Below are 9527 nucleotides of genomic sequence, written 5' to 3' on the forward strand. Positions count from 1 at the left end.
AGGTGCTTAGGGGCACCAATCCTCCACACAGTCAAAAATCTGTGTACAGCTTTACAGTTAGTCCTCCATCCACGGTTCTGCATCCACTGACTCAACCAACCACAGATTTGGTTGTAGGGCTGTAATATTTACTATTGAAAAAAAATCCACATGTAAGTGGAGCTGCACTGTTCAAACTTGGTGCTATTCAAGGGTCATCTCTATTTGGAGGAGGGCATGGCAACATACTCCAGGATTCTTGCCTGGAGAATCCCCATGGACACAGGAGCCTGGCGGGCTACACAGTCCACGGGGCTGCAAAGAGTAGGACACGTCCACTTAGAGACTAAGCACAGTATCCTTGAAAGTTGCTGAGAGGGCTTAAAAATTCTCATCATGAGAAAAAAAAAAGTATATGTATGGTGATCGATGTTAACTAGACCTACTGTGATCATTTCAAAATATATAAATATAATGAATCATGATGCCGTGCACCTGAAACTAATATAATGCTGTATGTCCACTACATCTCAATGTTTTTAAAAAAGTAACTCCTCTTCATACTACAAGGCATTTATTCCTGTGGTCAATTTCTTACTAAGACTGGAATGTGGAGTATGTTTTAATTCATTTCTGTCCACTGTATGAATTCTCACTGTATAAAACAAAATGAAGAGCACTGTGGGTCTAGAAATATACTAGAGAGAAGGTATGTATATGTATATATCTTATATAGAAAACTAAGTTGCAATTCTTTTTAATTACTTTTCTTCCTGTTTCAAACATTTATATGGCTTTACTAAGGCCCAAAATAGATGGGGAGACAGTGGAAACAGTGTCAGATTTTATTTTTTGGGCTCCAAAATCACTGCAGATGGTGACTGCAGCCATGAAATTAAAAGATGCTTACTCCTTGGATGCAAAGTTATGATCAACCTAGATAGCATATTAAAAAGCAGAGACATTACTTTGTCGACAAATGTCCATCTTGTCAAAGCTATGGTTTTTCCAGTAGTTGTGTATGGATATAAGAGTTGGACTATAAAGTAAGCTGAGTGCCGAAGAATTTATGCTTTTGAACTGTGGTGTTGGAGAAGACTCTTGGGAGTCCCTTGGACTGCAAGGAGACCCAACCAGTCCATCCTAAAGGAGATCAGTCCTGGGTGTTCAGTGGAAGGACTGATGCTGAAGCTGAAACTCCAATACTATGGCCACCTCATGCGATGAGTTGACTCATTAGAAAAGACCCTGATACTGGGAGGGATTGGGGGCAGAAGGAGAAGGGGATGACAGAGGATGAGATGGCTGGATGGCATCACCGACTCAACGGGCATGAGTTTGAGTAAACTCCAGGAGTTGGTGATGGACAGGGAGGCCTGGCGTGCTGTAATTCATGGGCTCGCAAAGAGTCAGACACAACTGAGCGACTGAACTGAACTGAACTAAGGCCCAAAGCCTAGAATTTTCTGACTTGTGATCACCAGGATTTCCTAGCACTGGCACTGCTGATACTTGGGAATGGGTAATTCTTTACTGTGGGGCTGAACAGTGCATTGCAGAACGTTTAGCAGCATCCCTAGCCTGCAGCTGAAATGCTTCAGTTGTGACAGTCAAAAATGTCTCTAGACATTGTCAAAACCACCAATCCCCAGCCCCGGTTGAGAACCACTCACTACTCTTCACTGACTCAACAGACTGTCCTATGGCATCAAAGAAAATTCCAAACACTGACTGGGGAAAATGATGTAAAGGAGTCCCAGCTTCCATTAAACTCCTTAAAGGACTCCATTCTTTTCTGTTATATTCACTCCTCCATGCCTGGCCTATAACAGGCACTCAATATTTGCTAAAGGGAGCATGAATCATCACTGGGAACAAGTCAGAAAAGAGAGTATGAGAAATTTAAGGTGAGAAAATAAATCTTACTTAATGGCCATTGATCCAGGTTTTAAAAGAAAATAATTACATTTGTCTGCCTATATAAATAGAACAAGGCAAATATATGATTAACAAGCTGAATGCCTATACTAAACATACAGGAGGAGTAAAATTAGTCCCCAGTCTCAAGTAGCTTATAGTTAATGGGAGAGATACATACACAGGTAGCTATAATAAAGCTTTTGAGATGAGCTTTGTGGTGGAAGTAAAATTCTAACAAGCAAAAGTGGGGTAGACAAGAGGGAGCAACATCAGCAGTTAGGAAACAGTGAACAGTCTGGTTGGGAGCATTTTAAAAATATAATAGAAGAATTGTGAATATGACAGAAGATAGAACGGATTCAGATTGCAGGAGGGTCTAAAAGCCTAAATAGTAAGTTTGGATTAAGGGTTGCCAGGAGAGTGACTCACCTGACGACCCTGCAGGCTGCTCTGACACTGCGTACAGGTCGAGTTCCCCTGCTGACACCAGGGTGGGGGACCAGTCAGATCCAGAGGCAATCCAGACTACCACCCACAGTAAAGACACGATTTAATATGATATTTACCCTTAGGATATGTCTTGCATTCTACTTTTTATTCTATTTCATTCTGTGTCAACTTTTCTAAATGCCAATAAACACCCAATAATTCGGTTTTACAACCCACCAGCATGTGTGCAAGGCACTTAGGCCTTTTCGGTAAATTTGGTGAGTTCACAGGTTGGCGATACTAGAAATGAGGAAGAGAAGTGTGAGAGGCTTCTGGGCTAGAACTGACGTGTCACACTGCAGGGAGTGGAGGACGGAATGATAAAAATGCCAAAGATGATTCTAGGGTGCTTAAGTGTAACTTGGAAGTGGGTGACCATGAGGTTCAAACCAGTTAGGGCTAAAAGTGAAACCAGAACAGACTGGGAGAAGAGAAAATTGTGGAAAGTGAAAAAAGAATGAAGGATACATCAGTAGCAGTCAGGTTCGGGGCGGGGGGGCAGGGGGGACATGCAGTTTGAAGACTTATCATCTTCCTGATAATCATGGGGAACAAACTCTAGGGTAGCTAAAGTGAAATTACAACAGTCACTAAGAGGTGAGTAATCTGAGACCAGATGAGAGATGAAAATAGTCAGTTTGTGTGCTGAACGGGATATTGTAGAAATAATCTTTAAGTATATAAAACTAGCTAAACTAGCTGCTCAAGTCTTTGAGAACAGTAAAAGGGTGCACTGGAATCTGTCAAAAGCTGAAAGAGTATGTGCATAGTTTTGTTTTTAGTCGCTAAGTAATTCCCAAATCTTTTGAGACCCCCATGGAGTGTAACTCGCCAGGCTCCTCTGTCCATGGGATTTCCCAAGCAAGAATACTGGGGTGGGTTGCCATGTCCTTCTCCAGAGGATCTCCCCAACTCAGGGATTGAAGCCACAATTCTTTGCCACTAAGCCACCAGGGAAGCCCTCTCCATTTATACTCTTCTCATAATCCCCAAAATAATCTCTTTTGAAGTTGATACTATGTATAGACTTCCCTGGTGGCTCAGTGATAAAGAATCCATCAGTCCCTGGGTTGGGAAGATCCCCTGGAGAAGGAAATGGCAACTCACTCCAGTATTCTTGGGAAATTGAAATTACATGGAGCCTGGTGGGCTACAGTTCATCAGGTTGCAAAAGAGCTGGAAACAACTTAGAAACTAAACAACAACAATAAAACAGAAAAGTTCCAGAGAATTATGGCATTTGTGGAAAGCTGTATTTCAGTAACTCGAGGAAATGGAAGTGCTTTGATAAACAAAAAGGGTTCAACAAGGCAGAAGAGAAGAGGCAGTGGGCTTTGATAAGTCTAACTTTAATCGTAAAAAAGGTCAGAAGGGGGGAAGATTTAGAAATGGGTGGTAATTGTTGATAAATGTCAGTGCTTAAGTCACAAATTGGTGTCTTAAGAGCTGAATGTAGCCTGGAGTCCATTTTACTTGGCTCAAAGGTGTTTTTTAAATGGGATGATTTCAAATAAAAATCTGGATTTCTAACTTCCTTGAAAATCTCAAGGTCTGGCAAAGTTGCCTCTATAGTCTTGTAAGGCTTTTAAAATGTGCACACTCTTGGATCCACCAAGTATGTGTGTCATACCATTTGTAGGAGATGGATAAATTATGGAACACTATGGCATTAAAAAGAATCAGAACTGTAAGTATAGACATGAAATGATTTTTTATATAAAGAAAGCAAATTGCTGAATAATGTAGCGATCACATTAATGTTAAAACTAAAACTACTATGATAATATATGATAAATAAAATATACATAGGGAGCTGCTGTGGGAAACAGTATGGTGAGTCCTTGAGAAATTAAACACAGAAATACCAAATGACCCTGCAATTCCACTCGTGGATACACATCCCAAAGAACTGAAAACAGGGACTGCCAAAAGATTTTTGCACAACCGTGTTCACCAGAGCACTACTCATTAGGGCTATTCATTTGGCTATTTCACAAGAGCAGAAAGGGGAAGTAACCCAAGAATCCATAAAGTAAATGTGGTTCATCCATACAACAGAGTATTATTCAGACAGAAAAAAGGAAGGAAATTCTGACACAGTGTTACAATATGGATGAGCCTTGAAGACATTAGGCTAAATGAAATAAACCAGTCACCAAACTGGCACACTTGAAGAAAATAGATATTTTTAAATGAGTATTTTAAATGGATGGCTGGTTTGACTTATAATGTGGTCAGTTTAGAATTCTAAGTATTCCCTGATCAATTCGTGATCGTTAAGAATAAAAGTATATTGCTAGTTTTCATTTTCTCCTGGATAGAAACTGTGCTACCTAGCAAAAGCATTTTTGCTATCAGGTCTGACCTGAGAGTGAACTGCAGGTAGGCACACCCCTATAGCATTCTTACACAATGAAACTGAACTTTGACTTCAGCACACTACTTCCCTCTTAAAGAGGTTACTGGTTACCTTTCCCCAGACACTGCTCAATCCCATTTCTTGCCATATAAAATTGGCAACAAAACACTGAGGGCTAAATGAGACAGCACCAGGAGAGAGAACCCAGCATGGAACTGGCACCCTACAGAGTAGTCCCTCTACCCCCATCAAGTACACAAAGAAAGATCATCACCACAAGATCTCAGGCCACAGTCTAATCTCACATTCCTCCAGTGACTTAAAACACCAGCTTTGCTTTATGTGAGATCTCAGTGAATACACAAGGACTTCATTATAAACTTGCACACTAACACCACCACAAGTCTTGAGGCAGAAACATTTAGGAAAGTTCCAGGGATTTAATGCCACCAAGATTTTTAAGTAAACATCACTCCTCACTAAGTTTCAAAGGTTATGATGACTCAAGGCACACAAGAGGAAATGCTCCTAGTAACGAACAGAAGCCAAATTCAGGCCAGGCAGTTTAATGACCTGAACAAAATTAGTTGATGTGTGGGCCAACTTCTAATGGTTAAAGAAATACAATTATTACTCTAGTGAAGACATACTCTTCTAAGCCAAAAAAGATTTCTCAAAGCAAAGCTGAGAGGAAATTAAGACTTTCTGTCAGTTTACAGAACCCTGGAGAAGGCCAATACAATGGTAGATTTTTATAAGAAAAATGCTTCATACACCCAACATTATATATGGTGAGATGCTTGTGTAAATTGCTTTGCCAGTTTTTACTTAACCTTTATTTTAAAAAATCATACAACAAAATTAACTTTTATTTACTTTTGATGTTAAGTTCTACAATTTTAAAACATGCTACCACCACAACCATCAGGCTACAGAACAGTTCCATCACCTCAAAAAGCTCCCTCCTGCTGTCCCTTTATATTCACACCTTCATGTAACCTGTCATCTGGTCCCCATCTACAGCCTTATCTGCAAGAGAATGTCATATAAATAGAATTATACCTTTTGAGCCTGGCTTCCTTGTGTGTATCAGTAGTTTCTCCCTTTTTATTGCTAAGTAGTATTGCTTGGTACCATAGCTTAACTATTTACCTATTAAAGGATATTTTGCTTGTTTCCAGTTTGAGCTATTATGAACAAAACTACTATGAACAATCAAGTACAGTTGTTCTGTGAATAATAGTTTCATTAGGAAAATACCCAGGAGTACAACTGCTGGATCATATGGTAAACCCATCTTATAAGAAACTAGGGAGCTATTTTTCAGGGTGGCATACCATCTTGCATTCCCACCAGCCATGTGGGACGATTCCAGTTGCTCAGCATTCTTGCCAGACTTCTGGCATTGCCGGAATTACTTATTTTAGCCATTCTAACAAGTATGTAGTGATATGCCATCATGGTTTTAATTCACTTAACCGTTTTAATAGGCATTTTTCTAAAAAACAGTGCATGCTGCTTCACTTCTTTGAAGAATGCTGAACATACATTTTCCCCCAAACCATCCTCACAGAGTAAACCATACTATCCCTCAGGGGCTACTGAAGTACATAGGGTTGTGTTTCTAAAGATGCCCCAGAATTATGTGTGCTTTTTATAGCATTTTCTATCTTCTCCCTGGTAAAGAGTCACTTCTTGCTATTAATGGTGCACTTGCCTATGTCAGACTTTCCTCTGCACCCTTTTCTCAAGCTGAGTTTAGAAACAGGTAACTAAGCTTATCAGAATTACATCTGAAAACGAGAGGGCAGTCTATAAGGGAGAAACGTTGATTCTTCAATGAGGAAACAGGAAGCTTTTTCTTTTCTTTTTGGATCACTATACCAAAACTTCCTGACCTCTCATTTGACTGCTGAGAAATTTTTAGTAGCTAAGTTTCTTAGGCATTTTCCAAAAAGATGAGTCTGCCTGGTAAGTGTACACCAGGGAATTGAGTCACCACTATATTAAACTGTAAAATTAACGTTATATTGTGATTCTATATCAGGAATTCAAAGTTCATCTAAAGCAAAGTGATTATACACTCAATTATACCTTGCGTCCAGAAATCTAAGTGGAAGTAATGATCTTAATTCTAGTTTCTTACTTACTCACACATTGGTCAAAATTCTAAGCACCTAGCAGGTGAGACATTTATAGGGGCACAAAGAGAAATATCAAGAAATTTTACAACTAAAAAAGTATATAGCAGTTCTTTCAAAAGATAGAGAACATGTACAAACACTGAATCTAATCCTAAGTAAAAATTATGATGTTCCTTTGAAAGCCATTTGACTAAAAAGCTCATCGTCTTTTCAGTAGTAAGTAATTTCCATCTTTGCACAAGACAAAAGTGTTAACACTCAAAGCATCTTCTGGAGATGGATCACACTGGGGAATTACACCGTCTCACTTCTCGGACAGCCCAGGCTCCAGGGCAGAAAATGCCAGCAGTAGTCCCTTACTCTCACTCGATCTTCCCCAGGGACACAGGCTAGGTCTCTGCCATATTCACAGACCAATCGCAGCTCTTCCAGCAGCCTCGACCCGCAGACTTAGAAACCCTGTCACCAATTGCATCAGGATCGGGGTGGGACTTCCGCTATCACTTTAGGCTTAACCACCACCATCTCAGCACAGGCAAAGAGCAGTCAGGAAGTTCGAATTTCACAAACTTTGGGATCAAGCACAGTTCAAGCAGAAATAAAGGAATGACAAACACATTGGAAGGCAGAGTGGCCAAAGTCAGAAAAATAAAGCAGCCCCCCCTAAGAATTGTAAACGAAGAACAATGAAAAACGAAGCAATCAAAACTCAAGTCAAGGGTCACTGGTTTGCATGTTATCTCTGCCCTGGCTGCTAGGTCCTGAAGCACTCCTTGGCCTGAGTTCAGGGAGGAGCCCTCTGCCAAAAGGACAGCAGAATGCTGGACACCCAGAGCTCTGATTACCTGAGTGCACAGCCCAAAGTGGTGGAGTTCTTTCTGTGCAAGGAGAAATAAATCCTGGAAACTCTGATTCACTGACTTTGCCTGACTCTCTTCACTTCAGACACACAGAACCAAAGACTTTTTCACGCAGACTAAATCACAGCACTTAAAATATTCCATCATGTCAAACTATATGGTTCTTTAAAACACAACACACAAAAATCCGACAATTTCTCTAAAAACTATTACCTTACTGGGAACCTGGTCCTAGCCCTGTGTTCTCAAGAGAAAGCCAACTCCACAGGCCTTGCCCAGGTCGAACTGGGGTGACAGCAGTAGGCAGACCTTCTATCCACCCTCAGTGGCTGGAGACCCCTTGCTGTCGCCATCTAGCCCACTTGATCCCGCAAAAAACCTGTTGCTTTTCAGGCCTTCCGAAATCGAAAACCAGGACTCATAAAAGTTCAGGTTAGTAATACGCCTGCTTCAAAGTGTGGAGGAATACTCGGGATCTCAGCGAGTGCCACTGCACCTTCCAAGCCTGCAGCTATCCGCTGGTCCTACGGTTCTCGGCCGGCCTGGTGTAGCCCAGGTTCCCAGACCCCGGGCACTAGCAGCCGGCCGGGATCCAGGCGGCGCGTCCATTTTGCAGCAGGTCAGACCTGGAGGGGAGAGGCTCCTGCGGTCCCCCGCGCCCAGATCCCCAAACCCGACCCAGCTCCAACTTCAGACCCTGGCCTGCCCGGAGCCCAGACCCAGACCCCAACCGAATTCCAGACTCCGACCCAGGCCTGGACCCTGACCCCAGACCCCACACCCGGACTCAGGCCCAGACCCCTGGCCCATCCCTGGTCCCCCAAACTCCAGTCTAACCCCGACCCACCCTCAAATTCAAGCGACCCCTTAAATTCACACAGACCCACGCCCGGCCCCGGTCTCCAACCCCGCCCCCGGCCCACGCGGACCCCAGTCCGCCCGCCCGCCCGGCTGGCCGCACCTTGACGTGGAAGCGGATGAGCGCCAGGCGGATGCAGTGCGCCATGCAGACGGGCGGCAGGAACCAGACCTTGGGCGGCGGGGTGCCCTTGTTCTGGACATGGCTGACGATCTGCTGCGCCGTCTGGCGCTCGTTGCCCTGCCGCTTGACCCACTCATGCAGCCGCGCCTTCTCAAGCGCGCCGTTGAAGAAGACGAAGAGCTCGATGTTGCCGCCGAAGCAGGCCTTGGCTAGCGCGGCCAGGTAGCCGAGCATGTGGTTCCACTGGCCGCCGCTCACCCAGTCGGTGTAGAAGCCGCCGTAGAGGCGATGCAGGCAGTTGTCGGCGTCCACCAGCAGGCGCAGCGGCGTGTGCGGGGGCCGCTGCCGCCCGCCGCCCACCAGGCTGCCCCGGGCCAGCTTCTGCAGCTCCACCGGCACCACGGCGCTCGGGCAGTGCTTCTCGATGTAGTCCTGGAAGCCCTGCACGCCCATGGCGGCGGCGGCGGCGGGCGCGGGGCGGCGGGGCGGCGGGGCCGGGGGCGGCGGGGCCGTGGCGCGGGCCGGGGCCGGGGCGGCGGGCTCTAGGGGGGGCCGGGCCGAGCCGCGGGCGCGCTCATGGCCGCTGCGGCCGCCATGTGCTGCCGCCTCCCAGGGCCATGGCGGGGAGGGACCTGCGCCGTGCGCCGCTCCAGGCCCAGGCCAAGCTGAGGCGGCCTCGCGCGGGCGGGCGGGCGGCGGCGGGGCGGGGCGGCGCCAGCTGACGTACGCGGGCCGGCGGAAGGGGCGGAAGAGGCGGTGCTGCGAACTGAGGCGCCGGTAACCAGAAGAGGGGC

General features: G+C 45.0%; 1 protein-coding gene across 2 annotated transcripts in view; it reads right to left on the reverse strand.

Moving 5' to 3' along the window:
* The window catches only part of FAM120A (family with sequence similarity 120 member A), a 115550-nt gene extending 106349 nt beyond the window's left edge, over positions 1-9201 (reverse strand). For both annotated transcript variants that reach the window (XM_061163605.1, XM_061163606.1), the window contains exon 1: positions 8713-9201. In XM_061163605.1, coding sequence (XP_061019588.1) covers positions 8713-9186 — 474 coding nt within the window. In that variant the 5' untranslated portion in view covers positions 9187-9201. The remainder of the gene's footprint in view (positions 1-8712) is intronic.
* Positions 9202-9527: the final 326 nt, after the last annotated feature.

The sequence above is a fragment of the Dama dama genome, chromosome 16 (assembly GCF_033118175.1).
Source record: "Dama dama isolate Ldn47 chromosome 16, ASM3311817v1, whole genome shotgun sequence".
NCBI classification, from domain to species: Eukaryota; Metazoa; Chordata; class Mammalia; order Artiodactyla; family Cervidae; genus Dama; species Dama dama.